The following is an 18,633-nucleotide window of genomic DNA, read 5'->3' as shown; positions in this document are numbered from 1 at the left end:
TCTCATTAGGGGGAGTGCAACTAGGAGTATATAGCAAGGTATATATAAATTTTTATATAAGAGACTGACTTGATTTGTAAACTTTCACTTAAAGCACAATAAAAATTAAAAAAAAACATGAGTAGTGTAGATGACTTACTGGATGAATGGATACATGTATGGTCTGAATTGGATTATCACTGTCTTCAGGTCAAGGTGGAGCTCTGGTGGCACAGTGGTTAAAAGCTTGGCTGGTAACCAAAGGTCAGCAGTTGGAATCCACCAGCCTCTCCTTGGAAACCCTATGGGGCAGTTCTACTCTGTCCTATAGGGTCCCTATGAGTCGGAATCAGCTCGACGGCAATGGGTTGAGGTCAAGGTGCCCAGCTGCTTCTGAAGAGCCAATCCCCAGTACTTCCACAGGGTAAAGCTAAATCAAATTTGAGCTGGGGGCAACAGAAACCAAAGACTCGAGAATGATTTTTTTCTGCCTCAGGGCAAGTACTAAGAACTGATGGTTTCAGTCATGTTGTGCAACCCATTTTAGATAAAGCTATCTGAGAAACTAGAAACAGGCCTCATTGTTCTCAGTTTCCATCTAGATAAAGCTAAAGAAGAGCTATTGAAGAGCCATGCACACTTAATCCATTCTAAAGGAATTCTGAAGGAATTTTTTTTTTCAATTGTGTTGTTTATTTTTTGTTGTTGTTGCTGCTGTTTTGTGTTCACCATCCCCCATAGGGATGAGATGGGGGAAGACAGATGTCTATTGGAGATTACCCCACCCATCTACCAAATTTCAATTTGGGAGGAAAAAAAAGGAAACATGACTAATAAAATAAATGCTGGCTTCAAATGGTAACTTGTAGATACTGTAGAGCAAAACAGAGCAAGGCAGCCCTAATCTCTCTAAGAACCAAAACAAGGCAACCTTTGCTTCTCAAAGGGACGTTCAAACAACAGTGATAAATATCCTGACCCCATGGCCATAAGTTCCAAGGTAAACTTCTAAAACTTAGTCATTCTTTGATACAAGGTGCTAATACTTTTAAAATGCCACGAGAAAACACAACTTGAAGTTTTAAAAGAAAAGCAGAAAAGCTTTGCCCTACAACTGAGCGGAAGGAAAAAAATTAGATTTATACCTAACACTATGTACCAGAATAAACTCTAGATGGACCAAAGATTGGAATGTACAAATGAAACCATAAATGTTCTAGAAGAAAACATGAAAGAATCCCTCATAGCCTTGGAATGGTGAAAGGTGGCTTAACTATGACTTAAAGTCCAGAAGCTATAAAATAAAAAAAATACAAGACATAAATTATGTTCTATGAAAAAACAAGTTCTGCTTTGAAAAAAGAAGAAAAAAAAAATCAAGTGAAGAGAAAAACTTCAAACTGGAAAAAAATATTTGCAACTCACAACGTAGGCAAACGGTTAATCTCCCTAATATGTAAAAACCAAAAAAACCAAACCCGTTGCCTTCAACTCAATGCTGACTCATAGCGACCCTATAGGACAGAGAACTGCCCTATAGTGTTTCCAAGGAGTGGCTGGTAGATTTGAACTGCTGGCCTTTTGGTTAGCAGCCAAGTTCTTAACCACTGTGCCACCAGGGCTCCACCCTGACATGTATAGAACTCTTAAGAATCAAGAAGAAAAAGATGAACTATAGAAAAATAGGGAAATGATATGGACAGATAGTTTACATAAGAAAAAACTATCCGGAACTTGGAAATAAGCAAAAAGGATGAAGAGTTCTTTCAGTGCTGGGTGTTGTTGAAGAGCAGGCCCACCTGGAGATTATCTGACACTACAGGCCTGTATACCTTTGTCTGACCAAAGTCTATTTGTGGTTACCAGGGGTGGGAGGAAGGGGAGAAGAGAGAATCATTGCTTGGAGGGCACTGATAGAAAAATCTGGAAAAGGATAGTGGTGATGGTTGCACAACATAGTGAGAGTAATTAACTAATGTCACTGAATTGTGTGTGTAAAAAATGTTGACATGGCAATTTTTTTGTTATATTTTTTATATGTGTATATATATACTCACCACAGTAAAAAAAAAGACCTATATAAAAAAAATATTCTCCATCATTTACTTGAGACGATTTATTTTAATCAAAAGATGATCGTACTCCTTTTTCTTTCTAAAGTATGAGTGTCTCATTAAAAATAAAATAGAAATGTATAAATGGAATGCTTTTCTACTGCTTTTTGTTTGTGTATGGCCCTCACCTATCTTCCCCCTTCCTGCTCCTGTTCTTAGTGGATTCCTTGATCAGGAGGGAAAAAAAAAAAAAAAGTTTCTCACAACAGAATCAGCTTCTCAGCAACTATTCAACAAACTGACTCCCACATCACCAAGGATGGGAGGGCCGGCTGCACACACCAAGCTTGACATGTTCACCCAGACCCTATTCCTCCCCCATCGGTGTTCCCCTCTTCCCCTGCTTGGCCAAATGGAATTGAAGGAAGACAGACACAGAGAGGTTTCCACATGCTTCTGCCTTCAAATACTGGAGAAGAACGCAAATCTGAATCTTGGCAATTCATTCACTCCAGGGCACCGCAAAGCTACCTGCTGGAATAACAGTCAGGAAGTGGACATCACAAAGCGCCTGCTGGTTTAACGCTCAGGAAGTGAAAACGTCACTCAGAAAAGCCAAGCTGCTGGGGGAAGTGGAGGAGGAAGGGTGGGACAGGCAGGCAGCAAACATGTAGGAGAGCTACAGGCACCTGGTGTGACAGGCCTCCCATTTCCCTCAGCCTGTGGTCCAGCCTGTGGCTGACAATCTGATTAACCTTGGAGAGGAGATGAGCCAAACTAACTCCAAATTCACTGGATTGTGGAGTCACCCCAGCTAGAGAACATACAGGTATGAATGTGAGAATCCAGAGCCTGCAGTTCCAGTCCCTTCATTGCTATTTAATAGTTTAAGTGTTTTGAAGCTTAGTTTCTTCACCACTCTACCCAACCCACAGGCTTGTTGTAAGATCAAATGAGAACTAGCATTTGAAAGCATGTTTAACCAGTGGGGCACAATGAGAATGTAAGGACAATAACAACAACAACTCTAATAATAATAGTTGTCAGTCTGGCTTGGGCCCCAGCCTGCCCCATTTGAATTGGGACACAGGAAGCAGGTCAGATTTGCTCTGGATGGGTGGCCTGAGCACTGAGCTAAGCTTCTCGGGGCAGATAGAAAGTCAATGTCAGCACTTAACCCCTTGAGGCAAGATTCGCCCTGAAGGGAGAACAGGCCCAAGGCCAGTAGAGATGAAGGAGAAGGTGGGAAGGGGAAGCTGCATCCCCAAAGGGCCCTAAGCTGACTGTAGCATCATGCAACTGCGGAACTGCCCACAGGGTTCATCACCTGTTCTCCTTCAGGTGAGAGGTGGTACTGCCCACTTCAGAGAGGCCCCTGACAATCACCTCTGACCTGCCTTGCATGAGCTCGGAGTAGGGCTGCTAGATTTAGCAAATAAAAACACCCATTGCCCAGTTACATTTGAATTTCAGACAAACAACTAGTAATAAAAATGCTGTGTTGTTTATCTGAAATCTCAAGTAACTGGTGTCCTGTGTTTTATCTGACAACCCTAGTTCAGACCCCTTTCGGGAAGCAGCCTGTTGCAAGAACGCCTTATGCCAACCTGAAGTCATGTGCAGAAATTCTAGATCTTTTGAGGCCGAAGTGGTTCATTTCCCAACTTTTTCTCTTTCAAATCAAGTTACTGAGGGGAAACAGGGCCACAGATCAGAGGGAGTGTCAGCAATATTCCTCCTCAGGCCAGATCCAGGAGCAGCAAGTCAATGTCCTCTAGGGCGGCTCCAGGGGTGAAGCATTGAAGATGCTCCTGGGCAAGCAGGAAGCATCTCTCATTCCTACCATGCACCATGCTGAGGGCCAGGAAAAGGAGACAAATGGGCCCTGGGCCTGCCCTCAAGGGGTCTGCAGGGGCACTGACTGGTCAAAAGATCATTCAACACAGTGTCAGGAGTGCTCATCCTGGCTCATCCTGGGCGATACAGAATGAGAGTGCTCTGCATAAAAGCTTATCTTCGCTGGTGGCACCTTCTTGGTTTTCTCATCTATCTGTTGTGGAAAATGGTATCTACCTGTAGGGTGGCATCTTTATCCATCTTTTTTGTGTGTGTGTGGTAAAATACACACATTATAAAATTTGGCATTTTAACAATTTTCAAGTGTATAATTCAGTGGCATTAATCACATTCACAATGTTGTGCAGCCATCACCGCTCTTGGTTTCCAAGCTTTTTCATCACTCCAAACAGAAACTGTACCCATTAAGCAGTAACTTCCCACTTCTCCCTCCCTCCAGCCCCTGGTAACCACTAAACTACTTTCTGTATCTATGTATTTGTTCTAGATATTTCAGTTGTGGGGATCATACAATATTTGTCCTTTCGTGTCTGGCTTGTTTCACTCAGCATAATGTTTTCAAAGTTCATCCATGTTATAACATGTATCAGAACTTCATTCCTTTTTGTGGTGGATAAAATTCTATTCCACATATATGCCACATTTTGCTTATCCATCCATCTCTTGATGTACACTTGGGTTGTTTCCACCTTTTAGCTCTTGTGAATAATGTTACAGGGAAGAATGGTATACCTTTATTGATTTTTTTGGTCATGGGTTGTTTCATTTATTCTAGGACTCAGATACTATTATGATCCTCATTTTACAGAAGGGAAATAAGACCCTCAGAGAAGTTAGTACATTTGCCCAGGAGCCCACAGCAAGTCCAAGTGGTGAAGTCGTATTGGAACCCTGGCGCCTGCCTCTAGCCTCAGCTCTTAACGCCTCACGTAGCCCTTCTAGAAAAAACATCTCAGGGCTTCTTGAGACGCCATACAGTGGAAAAAATCTCTGGCTCAGAACAAAGACTTAAGGGGTCAAAGCCTGAAAAAAAGTTGAGATTTACAGAATATGAAATATTTATTCACCGAGGTTATTCTAGGATAGGGGTCCTCGTGGCATAGTGGTTAAGAGCTTGGCTGCTAACCAAAAGGTCAGCAGTTTGAATCCACCAGCCACTCCTTGGAAACCCTGTGGAGCAGTTCTATTCTGTCCTACAGGGTCACTCACTATGAGTTGAAATCGACTCGATGGCAACAGGTTTGGGTTTTGGGGGGGGGGTGATTCTAGACTAGAACCCTTCACTTGGCTCTATACAACTATGTTAATATTTCCTTTTTTTTCACAGCTTCATTACTTTATTAAACAAAATTAAAATAAACAAATACATAAAAATAAAAAAGGAAGCCAACTTGGGGGATGAAAATATGCACAGGAAATGGTGCTTCTAGACAGAAATGAAATTCATGTGATTTAGAACTAAGCATTTCTAATACTGACAATGTGAAATCCCATGTGGTTCTCCAGATGGATCCCTCGCAAATGTCAAGAATCTGCTTAAGAGTTGTTTAAAAATGAACCAGTTGCCCAGAGAATTAAAAACTTATGTTCACACAAAAACCTGTACGTGAATGTTCATAGCAGCTCAGATGTCTGTCGACAAGGGCATGATTAAATAAACTGTGGTACATCCATACCATGGAATATTACTCAGCAACAGAAAAGGAATAAACTACGGGTACACGCAACAACTGCAGAGACTTCCTGGCCAGAGAGTGTCCTTCACTGTCTCTGGAACCCCTACTCGCCCTGTGTCAGGACCTGGCTGGCACAGGTATATGCTGGCTCAGACATTGGCCAGTCGGGGAGATTCTGCGCGCTGCATCAACCCCAGGTGAGCCAGCCCTCTCTGGGCCGCCTGCTGACACCACCCAGGGGCAGATTACCCGCCAATTCAATTGGTCTCTACAGATTGATAAATCAGCACAAGTAAACCCATGCTTACCTAGCTTACTGGGTAATCTGTTCCTGTCAGGGACTCTAAAATTAAAAATGAGGCTTTGATTCTGTAGGAAAGTGCTGTGGGGTTGGGAGAGAGACAGATGTCAGCCATACTTAAAAGGAGAATCTTTGATGTGGTGAAAAAATGTGGATTTGTTCACTACACATGATCTAGTAAGCAAGGTAAGCACGGTGCTTACCTTGCCTATTGGAAAATTCACCTCTGAGTTACCACCTGAAACTCAAGTAAACTTCAAGCGATTGATTTTGGCACAGGGGTGAGTGTCCCCAGCATCTTTCCTGTAGCCACAGCTCCCCCCAACCCCCTTCTCCCTACTTCCGTCCCCCCACCTCTCCCCCACTCCCCCCCACACTTCCCTTCCCCACTCCATCAGCATGTCTTCACCCCCAAGAACAGATTTCTCTTGGGGTCTCCACAAGTGGGTGGGCGCTTGTAGGGGAAGAGGGCTCTGCCTTGTCTGTAATCATACCTGCCCTGCCCTGGCAGAAGACTTTGCCCGCAAAACACAACTCTGGCTTTAAGGTTTCTGCTGCCTAACACAATGCTACCTACTACTGCCTGGAAGTCCATTTTTAAAGCCAGCCTGGACAGCTGAAGGGAGGGGAAAAGCAGGGCCACCGTTCAGCCCTGGAGGCTGCATTGTTCTCCCACTCATTGTTCTCCACCTGCACTCCTTACCCCAAGGCTCCCAGAATCCCCGGGGAATCAAATGAGATTGTTTTTCCCAAGACTGGGCTCTTCAGGTGTGAGCTGGGTTCTGGACAACGTAGGTTTCTGTGGCATTTCAGCAGCAGGAAAGAGGAAGGAACTTCTGATCTGTGCAGGACAGCATCAACAATGTGCTCCCCAGCTGGCGGGACTGAGGAAAAGAGCCGGTTTCCACAGCGATAAATCACCAGGAGAGTCAGCAATAGGATCTTTCCCTTCTCCTGGTCCCCTCACACACATTCCACACCAGGTCAGTTAGATGCCTGGCGCCCCTCCAAAAGGTGCCTCCAGGGCTGCAGGGAGAGGAAGAAGGAGGTCCCAGCCAGATGAAGACCAAATGCTGAAAATTCTTGAGTATGGGCGAGAAGGGCAGGGGTTCTTCTTATAGCCAAGCTTAAGGCACAGGGGCTGGAAGGGATCCAGACTCTCTCCCAGGAAGGGAGGGCCATGTGCTGTCTTCAGAGCTGTTGAATGTGTCCCGCCAACACTTTCACATCTTGTCATCTTCCATTATGCCATTCATGATGCTATGTTCTACGATGTGAGCCTCGCAGGGTAGGTGTTGTGGTGGTGGTATGCCTCAGTCGATTCTGACTCACATAAACCCTGTAAGACACAGTAGAGCTGCCCCACAGGGTTTCCAAGGCTACGAATCTTTACGGAAGCAGACTTCCACATCTTTCTCCCAGTTGAGCAATTCATAGGTTCAAACTGCTGAGCTTTTGGTTAGCAGCCAAGAGCTTAACCACCAATCAGTAGTCCTTTTACAACAGAAGAAGTAAGCCTGATGAGGATGAGAGATGTGCCAAAGACAACTGGCCAAGTTAGCAGAGGAGCTACAAGACTCTCCCGCAGGTCTTGAGGGCTTTCATGTGAGACTCCTTCCTTTCCCAAAATCGGACTCCCCCCACAAAAAAAATACCAGTTTAAAACAAAAAAAGCTCTGAAATTTCATTTCATCCAAGCCTTGTTGGCCACTCTTCATTGTACTATGTTCTCCTGCCTCTTACCTTTGCATATGCTGTTCCCTCTGCTTGGAATGCCCTTCCCTGCTTCATTGGCCATCTAACTCCCCAAGAAAGATTGCTGACCCATCCCCCATCCCGGGGGCTCAGATGCCTTGTTTCCTGGGCTCCCACAGACATTATCATGCCATATCACAGAAACATGAAGAAATGGTACAAGAAAAGGCTCTTCTAGACCCAGACTGGCTCCGTGACTGTGGGGGAACTTACTTAAACAGTCTGAGCCTCAGTTTCCTCAAAGGCAACATAAGACAAATATAGAACCTGCCTTATAATCCAGCCTTCCCCAAATCTATAGAGAGTATCTGCTAAGCTTAGGTGTTAACGCACATAAAACATTTAGAAATTGCTGACACACAGTGCCCAGGAAGCATTAGCCACTAAAAAACGAACTCTCTTCAAGCAGGGACCATCGACCAGTGTAGCCCCGGATCCAGATGCTTCAGTCTTCTGTGAGTGTTCAGCAAATTTGTGTCCAACCAACGCTGAATTCACAGAAGGCTGCTTCCCATCTACTATTTATGCACCAGGCCCCATTCTAGGCACCTTAACACTCGATATTTCATTTTGGTGGGTCACTCCAAGACTGTGCCTAAGTAGCCAAAGCCTGGCACTGCCACCGTAGTACGCAGTGTCCTTGAAAACCCCCTGATGGCCTGACTTCCTGTCCAACCTCCCTTCCTGCCCTGGCCGGGGGACCTAGAAAGAGCCTCTCCTCTCAGTGAAGGCCAAAAGTCTCTCAGCCTCCCTAGGGCTGGTTCCCCATGTGATCTGTAAATACCATGAGATGAAAATAATCCACATACCTGCAAGCCAGAGGCCACTCTGATGGCAAAAGACAAACCCCACATTAGGCAGGCTGTCAGTCTCCCTTGCGTTACCACTTTAAAAACTGAAACCAAACTCATCATGCAAGTACTTAGATTTTTAGCTAAGCTAGTTGTGTAACAGCCAAGTGTTATGGAGAAAAACTTGAACGCTGTTCCAAGTTAAAACAGAGAAGTTCATTAAGGGTTTAAAACAATTGCAATTGGGGAGCTACATAGCCTTCTGAAACGGAACCAGTAGTCCTGGGGCAGTTTCATTATACAAGTATTGTTACTGGGTGGAATAAACGAGAGATCGAGGTGCGAGAACACGAAAGGCACCTTTATTTCGTTGTACGAGGATATGGAGTCAGTTGGAACTGCTGCTGCCAAGGCTGCCCGCCAAGGGCGAGCAGGCAGGTTACTTTTAAAGGGGTTTACAAGTAGGGAGTTCATACAAGTTACATCAGCAACATTCTTAATTATACTACGTACGCGCATGCGCAATGGGGTTTACATGTAACCTAGCAAAAGCAGGATTCAAATGCAAAGCTGAGGTGGGGGAAGCCCAGCAAAGGAAACGATTTTGCAATGCAACACTGTAGGGGAGGAAGCCAGGTAAAGAAAACAGCCCTGTGGGGGCTCTATCTCACTCCTCCCATTTCTTTTTGGACACTGGTCATTCAAGACCAGTGTCCATTTTGAACTATAGCCTGGCTTGGAATTATTTGGCATATTTTTGGGGAGGGACAAATATTGGACGTAGGCCTTTCATTGTGGCTACCAACATTTTGTTGGTTTATAACTATTTACTAAGTATTAAAAGAAAGAGAGTGGCTTTTATGCCCTGTTTATGTGAACGTCTCCCTAAAAGATTGTCTTTTTTTCCAGATTGTCTTAGCTATTTTCTCTATACCTCAGGGCCCAGTTGATGTGTCTTTATGGGTCTTTCTGAGTCCCATAAAGATCACATTCTTTACACTCAAGGACTGGGAATAATTGCTCCAATATTATCTCCTAATTTTTTTTTTTTTTTTTTTAATCAGAGATTGGAGATGTTAATACCTGGACTTAGTCGAGCCCTTAGATGGCGGCCATGGCAGGCTCTTTAAACTCATGGTGCTGGTTTTCCACCAGATACTGTCTGGTTCTTCACCAGGATCTTAAGTAAGAGTGATGTCCATCACTTTGCCAAAGTGAGTAGACTCAGTGTACATCAACATTTTAGCCTGAGGCTTTCTTTTAGGTAAATTTTTCTGTACCTTCTGTTTCCTCTAGACAAACTTTGTATGTGGTGGATCCAACTATACTGGCTTTAAATGATGCCTTTCCAACTGATGGTGAGTTTTTAAGTGTGTAAGACAATAGAAGATGAATTTTATTATGCCTAGTACTATCAGGATGCAGACTAAGAACATTACTATCTCTTGCAGTAGTGATCTAGCCCAGGTAGTTATTCCTGATGGTAACCGACCAAATAAATCTGGTGTTTGTAAGGGTGTTACAGTGTGTAACCAAGTAGCTTGCTGTCTAATTCTATGTATATCTTGTTCTACATCTCTTGTGTTATTTATCCAAAAGCAACAAGAGGTATTTGCTACAGCACAGACTATACTTTCTTGGGTTAAGAAAAAAATGTAAGGCTATTTTGTTATCTCATGTCACCTTGGCTAATGAGGTCAGAGATTACTGCTGTGTTTTTTTTATCTCATTAGCAATTTTGTCTGTTATTTGTCCCATATGACTGATAAATTTCTTAGAGATTTCTCCAATTCAACTATACCATTATCAGGAATTAAAGCTACCAACCATACTCTGAATGTTGGACTAATGGGTTTCTTTTTGACTCATAGTGTATAACAATTTAACACTACCTTTTCAATATTTACTAGCATTATTACTATGAATATCTAAAGGTAGCCTTAAAATTCTCATTTTGCCCATGCATTCACCAGGAATCTAGACAAGAGATTGCCCACATAAACTCACTGTCAGTTGGAAAAGGATCATTTAAAACCAGTATAGTTGGATCCACCACACACAGAGTTTGTGTAGAGGAAACAGAAGGTATAAAAAAAATCCACACGTGACAACCAGATTTTCATTAGAGAATACATGATTAACAAGACGATATAGGATGGACCTCTCCTGTTGGAGGTCTTCAGTTAATCTGCTTAAAACATGTTAAGTGTTCTTCTCGAGGGCAAGCCGTCCCTCCTTTGTCTACCTATTAACAGTCACGGGTCGCTTTCTCAGAAGTCTCACAAACTTGTTTTTATGAGAGAAGAACTTATAATTCAAGAGTTACAATATTTAAACCCATTAGTTAAATAATTTAGGAGAAAGGAAAAAATTTTTTATATCTAGAAAGTAGGACCTTAAAACATGAGCAATATTCCCACATAAAACCCATAGCTTCCTTTCACTTACTCAGTCTTATGTAGTTAATTTCTGCTCCACATGATTCTGGATCAGCCAAGGTCTGTGCTTTTGCATAAGAGTTCTGGAAATTTTATTCAGTCTAGTCACAGTTCTTTTCACCAAGTCCAATATGGTCTATCTTTTTGTTGAGATATTTTGGTCAAACGTTTTCAGCAAATCAGCAAAATAAAAACTTATCCGCTGGTGACAAAACCTAATATGGCCATGATAAGTTATAAGAATAATCCTCTTATAGTGAAAGACCTGATAGAAATTAATTACAAGCATAAGGTAAAGGCCAAATAAAATCAGTTTAAAAAAATTTTTTACATAAAAATACTTCTAAATAGAACCATTAACCATATTTTTAAAGAGCTTCGGATGTAATACATAATAGTTTTGAGGCATAACACCATATAGTCAGAATATACCAAGCATATACCAAGATTATCAAGTCTTTAAGTACCTGAATAGTAACAAAAAAAACTTCATAGGTAAATGATGTGAATTCCCCAATAAAACCACTGGCTTTGATAAAGTTGCAACCAAGTTAGCAATTAAGAAATAATAATAAAATTATGACATAATATTATGCACTTGCTGTCTAATATTAGGCAAACACACAAGGGAAATACTAACATATAAAACTTAGCCCAAAGAGAATCAGGCATTTTGCTTGATTTTGACACCTTTCATGTAATTTATTAAATAAAACTTTTTAGCATTTTTCCTTTATAAAAAATTTTTTTGTGGCTTTCCATGAAGTTTCAGAGTTGTCAGGAGTTTATTATAGGTCATTGTGAAACAATACTTAAGTTATTTAACCAAAGATCTTAAAGTAAAAACCTTAGCCTTTTTTTTTTTTTTTCCTGAAAGCCACGTGGCTTAGTTTTCAGCTCAGGAAACTTATTCTAATGACAGACCAAACCTCTACCTTCGAGACAGATTACATAAAAAATAAATTAACCCTTCAACTCAGAAATCAGAGAAAATTTTGGTATTTTAACAGCAAGAAACTCAACCTTTTGTTTTATATTTTATTTAACATTAAAGCTCCTAAAAATCTCATAAATTAAACTAATAAACTTTAGACAGATAAAACTTTTGGCCATATCAAATAAATTACTTTTTAATAAACCTCTTAAATGTTCTTTGTTGCATACCTTTAAATGGCAAAAATGAACACACTCATTAGATCCGAATACATATATATCTTTTCTCTTGTGGCTTAAAAATCAAAAGTATATGAGCTTAAATTATGACAAATCTCTATTAACTCAATTTAACATCAATAGATTACCTAAAAGGTCTTGGAAATTATTTTAAGCATGTATACCATAAAACACAACTGTGACTGAATGAAAGTCTGTTTAAACACTTTAAGTTTTCATTCAACTTTTACTATTTCTCATATTTTTCCCATCTCATTTTAGTCCTTAAAGATTTTATCAAGTTTCCAGCCAACATGGTGCCACAGACAGAAGCACCACACCATCCCTCCACAGCAAAGACCTGAAAAAACTAAGTAAAACACAGACAAATGTCATTCCTAGAACCTAAAGTGCCAAATGAAGAGATAGAGAACTCAGCCAAGCATCAAATGGAATAAGAAACTGACAGAGGATGGAGAGTGAGGAGAGATATGTACGGATGGCCCCATCAGCTAACGCAGCATGGATCTGCCATCTTGGACTCCAGTAGGGGATTGGCAGACAGGAAGCATGGGAAAGCAGCTTTGTGGAACTCCCAGAAGGAAACAGAGCACCGAGTAATCAGCGATACATGCTTTCCCACACCCCATTCTCTCCTTGCTGCTCTACATCCAAGCTTTCTGGCTGGATTCAGTGGCTCGGCCGGCGGGGAAGTGCAGCGTCCGTGCCACTTGGACTTTACCCCACCCACATCGGAGATCAACGGACAGGGAGTATGAGAAAGCAGCTTCAAGAAGTTTCCAACAGGAGACAGGCCACCTGGTAACAAGCGATATACACTTTCCTAGACCTCGGTTCTTCTTCCCCTGTTCAGCTTCCTCTGCTTCCCATCAGCCACAGTCTCTTGGCCAGGAGGCAACTGCTTTGGCCTCAGGCTGCTTAGATTTGCCCTGCCCACACTGGCCAGGTCCCTGAGCCGGTATTGCTTCTTTCTGTCTCTTTTGGTTTCTTCTGTGCCTCCTACCACCTCCCCCTCCCTTCTCTGGAACACCTGGCTCTATGTGTCACCTTTGCTTCTTCTCAAAAGTCTGTGAAGCCACTCTCGACTGGGGAACCACTCCCCTGGCCCACAATACCATGCTGGTGGGATCCCTGGGGCTTTTTTTGTCTTGTTTTGTCCTTGTTTTGTTTTGTTTGTTCTCTTTTCCTTTTCTCAGCTTGGGAGCCCCTTCTAGCCAGGCTGCTCTGCACGGCTTAGGAGCCACTCCCCCAATCCACGGAGCCACGTAGCTGGGATCCCTGGGGCGTTTCTCTTTTTCTTCTTCTTCTTTTTTTTTTTCTTTTCTCTCTCTTTTTCCCTTTCTGTCTGTCTTCACTTCTCTGTTCTTGTCACTCTACACTTACCTTCTTTTCATGTCTCCTGAATACCTGGTGCTGCGTGACATCTATACCCCCTCTAGCCAGGTTATACTACACAGCCACTTCCCCAGTCTTAGCAGCCCCACCGATGGGACTCTGGGACTCCTGGGGGCATTTATTTTCCAAATTTTTACCTAATTATTTTTGTTTCTTGCTTTTTTTTTTCTTTTCCTTTTTGCTTGTCTCCATTTCTCAGTTTCTCATCTCTCCACTCCAACATCAAGCTCCCTTAGCACTCTTTTTTTGCTTGTTTGTTTTTGGCTTCTGTTTTTCTCTCCTCTCTCCCATACCCTTATTAGCTCCACACATCACAACCTCCCCCCTCTTTCCTGCCTACTGCACCATGCACTGAACATCACACCTCTGAGCAGCACAGGCACGGCCTACTGGAACCTGCCCAGCACTGATTCCTGGCCCATCCTGTCGGCCCTAAAACATGCCACAAACAACCCATCCCAGCCTCTCCCTTTCAGCTGGACCTGCCCTGCTGCACCATAGCTGAATGACTGGCCCTGCCCATTGGACAAGGAGGTGAAAAGTACCGTGACTACAGATGAACAAACAACAAAGAGCGCACAGCCCACCTGCTCAGACATAACCAAATAAAACAAAAAAAAACAGGACAAAACAAATCTACAATCAAGAAATGAAGAAAATAACTACTGAATGTTCCAAACACAATAGACAATACCAAAACATATATATATATATATATATATATATATAAAAGGACAGAATGGGTCCAGTAGGCATCCAAAATAAAAGACCAGATGACTTTCCAGTAGAAGAAAAGGCACTAGAACGACCTGACAGGGAATTCAAATCTCTAATAGTCAGAGCAATCCAAGAGTTGAAGCAAAAAGCAGATAAAAATGAGGAAAAAATAGACAAATTTTTGGAAAAGGCAGACAAATTCATGGAAAATACAGACAAAAAAAAAAAATGGAACAATTCAGGAAAGTAATACAGGAACAAAATGCCAAAATAAATTCACAACTAGAAATTATTCAGAGAAACAACAATCAGAGATCCAAAAGATAAATAAGATTTCAGAAATGGACAGTGTCATAGAAGGGCTGAGGAACATGTTTGAAATGATGGAAGACAGAATCAGCAAAATTGAAGACAAACACTTGGATACAACTCTGTTCGAGGAAAAATCAGAGAAAAGAATGAAGAAAAACGAAGAAATCCTGAGAATTATGTGGGATACAATCAAAAGCAAAAATTTGTGAGTTATCAGAGTTCTAGAAGAAGGAGAGAAAACAGAATACACAGAGAGGATCATTGAAGAATTGCTGATAGAAAATTTCCCTAATATCATGAATGATGAAAAGCTGACCATCCAAGAAGCTCAACGAACCCCACATAGGATAGACTCCAAAAGAAAAACACCAAGGCTTATCATAATCACACTCGCTAAAACCAAAGACAAAGAAAAAATCCTGAGAGCAGCTCAAGAAAAACAAAAAGTCACATACAGAGGAGACACAATAAGACTAAGCTCTGATTATTCGGCAGAAACCATGCAGGCAAGAAGGCAATGGGATGACATATATAAAACCTTGAAAGAAAAAAATTGCCAACCGAGAATAATATACCCTGCAAAATTCTTGTTCAAATATAATGGTGAAATTAGGACATTTCCAGATAAACAGAAATTAAGGGAATATGTAAAAACCAAACCAAACTTACAAGAATAATTAAAGGGAGTCCTTCAGTCTGAGAACGAACAACATCAGACCACAGCCTGAAGCTAAGATGCAAGATTGTACCATTCAGAGACCAACTCTGGAAATGCACTCTCAAGGACTACCAAAAACTAAGACAATTGCAACAGGGAACCGGAGAGGTTAATCTGTTAATGACAACAATGTAAGAACAATAAAAGAGGGAATAAACGGTATCCATATAGAACTTTCTAATGGAGAGGAATGCAAGGTGATACCAAGTAATAATAAAAAAAAAATAGAGTGGTTCAAACATAGGAAGATAAGGGTAAATTTCAAGGTAACCACAAAGAAAGTTAACAAACCTACTCATCAAAATAAAGAAGAAAAACAAAGTCTCAATAAAAACAAAATCTACAAAAAGAAAAGAAATGAAAAAGAAATCCACAAACAAAAGGAACTCAGCACAGGAGAGTAAGGAACAAAGAAAATGTTAGCACCACAAAAAAAAAAAGTACTACAAAATGACAGCAATGAACTCAATGATAAAGAATAACGATGAATCTGTGAAGCATCTCATAACATGAATGCATCTGGAGGACATCATGCTGAGTGTAATAAGTCAGTCACAAAAGGACAAATATTGCATGAGACCACTACTGTAAAAACTCATGAAAAGGTTTACATACAAAAAGAAACAATATTTGATGGGTTTTTTAAGGCAGAGAAAGGGTGGGGATGGAAAAACACTTAATAGACAAAAGATAAGCAGTAACTTTGGTGAAGGGTAAGACAGGACACAATACTGGGGAAGCTGGCACAACCTGTATAAGGTAATGCCACAGTAGCTCCACAGACACTTCCAAACTTCCTGAGGGACCAAATTGCTGAGCTGAGGGCTGTGAGGACCATGGTCTCAGGGAACATCTAGCTCAATTGGCATAACAGAGTATACAAAGAAAATGTTCTATATTCTACTTTGACGGGTAGTGTCTGGGGTCTTAAAAGCCTGTGAGCGGCCATCTAGGATACTCTACTGGTCTCACCCCTTCGGGAGCAAGGAAAAATGAGGAAAACTAAAGACACAAAGGCAAGATTAGTCCAAAGGACTAACGGACCATATCTACCATGGCCTCCACCAGACTGAGTCCAGTACAACTAGACGGTGTCCGGCTACCATCACTGACTGCTCTGACAGGGATGACAATAGAGGGTCCCAGGCAGAGCTGGAGAAAAATGTAGAACAAAATTCTAACTCAAAAAGAAAGACCAGACTTGCTGGCCTGACAGAGACTGGAGAAAACCTGAAAGTATACCCCCCGGATACCCTTTCAGCTCAGTAATGACGCCACTCCTGAAGTTCACCCTTCAGCCAAAGATTGAACAGGCCCATGGAACAAAGCAAGACTGGAGGGGTGCGCCAGGCCTGGGGTGGGGACTGGAGGGCAGGAGACAGCAGGAAAGCTGGTAATGGGGAACCCAGGGTTAAGAAGGGGAAGCGTCGAAATGTCGTGGGGTTGTTAACCAATATCGTACAACGATGTGTGTACTGACTTGAGAAACTAGTTCGTTCTGTAAACCTTCATCTGATGTTCAATTAAAAAAAATTTTTTTATCAGCTGGTTTTGGAAATCACAAAATCTCTGCTCAACTGACCAATTCATTGATACAGATATAACCTTAAAGTGTCTGGCTAGGGTTGGAAACATTTTCCCAGGCCATTTCAGCTATGTCTCATTGGGATTTCTTTTTTTTTTTTTTTTGGCTTCTTAAAGTTCCTCTACAATAGAGAGAACTTGTTTACAGTTCTTTTATGATTGGAATCCACCCAATTTCTGATAACTATAGTAAAGGGGCAATTTTTCTTATCTTCTTTTTTGTCTCAAAAGGATCTCCACCTAGTTGGAAAGGATCTTTCAAAAGCTTCTCTGGAGCTTTATGACCTTGGAGACTGGGGGATGGGGAACCCTGATATTGTCCTACCTTCTCCATTTTTTACTCATAGTAGAAGACAAGATTAGGCCATTCTGATTTATTTACATATCTTTAAATTGATCTAGGCATTTTGAAAGGCTAAAGGCTATATTTTTATCTACCCAGTAAATACCAAAGCTCTTTAGCAATTTTGTAAATGAATCCATCAATTTTTGGCTAGGGGGCTGGGGCGGGGGGTCATCCTAATTCATTTATATATATTAAATTGATCTAGGCATTTTGAAAAGGCAAAAGATAACTAATTTCTTTCCCTTTTATTATTCTTTTGGAAAGCAGTTTTGCATTCTCTTTATTATAACATTTTATCCACCCAGTAAATACCAAAGCCCTTTAGAAAAAAAATTTTTTTTTTCTAGGCTTGCCTCGTTTTTCATACTCTGGAACTGTTAGTTTTACTTTAAGACAAAATTACCCTTTTTCTTTAAATAAAACACATTTCCTATAATATCTAGCTTAAGTTACTTAGAAAGACTTTGCTTTTATGATTGACTTAAACATAAAGTTTTTTAATATCGCTACCAAAAAATCTAAATCATAAATAAGACACAGTTCTTCCTGGATGAGGAAAGAACTGAGATTCTAAGACAGCCTTCCAAAAAAAAAAAAAAAAACAGCAGTTTTCAGCCATAGCTTCCAGCCGGATATAAGACAGAAACTTAGACACAATGCTCTAGACCAGAAGCAAGCTCTCAGAACAAAAGGAGACAGAAAGACTACATAAATTCACCGAACAATACCACACAAAACAAGGATATGGGGATTCTAGTTTCTTAAAGTATATATAGGAATTTTTGGTAAGATCAACTCAATTCAACAGAAATAACAGGTTTTAGACAAAATTTATTAACTGGCCAGAACATCAGATGGAGGAGTATTATCGTGGTTCTTTATTGAGAAACTCTATTCATAAAACAGGTATGGAACTACCACTTCTCCCTGTGAATTTGGCAAAACAGAGCACTATTTTTGTTTTCTCTGAGGCACAAAAAGAAACCTAATGAGGAATGCTGCAGTGTTTTGCTCAGACTACTGTGGACCTTTGTTGCATGTGAGTGTGCTTATGGGTGGCAGGCAGCCTAGAACTCTAGCCTGTCTCATGACCACCCTGTCCTGTCACTGGAGTCTTTAACGCTCATGATGAGTGCTGGCGACCACCCTAATGGGTTTTGCTGGTTGACCCATGCCCAAATTTTTGTGGCTTATAGGGGCTTACAGCTCTTTGAAAATAGAATTACCTCTTCAATGTTTCAAACACCTGTATTCGGACATCACTTATTATGAAATATAGCCCAAGCGTACTGATCTTCGGAGGGCTAAGGAAGGTTAAACAGTGGTCATGCTTTGTACTTCTGTTCATGCAGGAGCCTGTAATGGGGAAGGGGCTAGAAAAAACACTAAGAAGGAGATAGTAATTCATGGGTTGTTTCAACCTTATCTCATGTTGACAGGGTGTGGTTTCTGTTTACCCAACTTCTGGATGGTAATTTTTTAACAGTTCTTTTGTTCCACCAGCACAGTTAACCCTATCTGTCTCACTCCCACTTAT

At 41.3% G+C, this 18,633-nt stretch overlaps 1 protein-coding gene across 6 annotated transcripts in view; it reads right to left on the bottom strand.

Moving 5' to 3' along the window:
* Positions 1-8,564, bottom strand: part of PECAM1 (platelet and endothelial cell adhesion molecule 1) — a 62,555-nt gene extending 53,991 nt beyond the window's left edge. For 2 of the 6 annotated variants that reach the window (XM_064270904.1, XM_064270902.1), the window contains exon 1: positions 8,432-8,564. In XM_064270904.1, the coding sequence (XP_064126974.1) occupies positions 8,432-8,536 (105 nt within the window). In that variant the 5' untranslated portion in view covers positions 8,537-8,564. Of the gene's footprint in view, positions 1-6,570; positions 7,207-8,431 lie in introns of those variants that run through there. The other 4 variants (XM_064270905.1, XM_064270907.1, XM_064270903.1 and 1 more) reach the window with 3 other exon arrangements.
* Positions 8,565-18,633: the final 10,069 nt, after the last annotated feature.

The sequence above is a fragment of the Loxodonta africana genome, chromosome 18, assembly GCF_030014295.1.
Source record: "Loxodonta africana isolate mLoxAfr1 chromosome 18, mLoxAfr1.hap2, whole genome shotgun sequence".
Taxonomy (NCBI): domain Eukaryota; kingdom Metazoa; phylum Chordata; class Mammalia; order Proboscidea; family Elephantidae; genus Loxodonta; species Loxodonta africana.
Note: the sequence above shows the minus strand (reverse complement) of the source record. Positions and strands in the feature narration are given on the sequence as shown.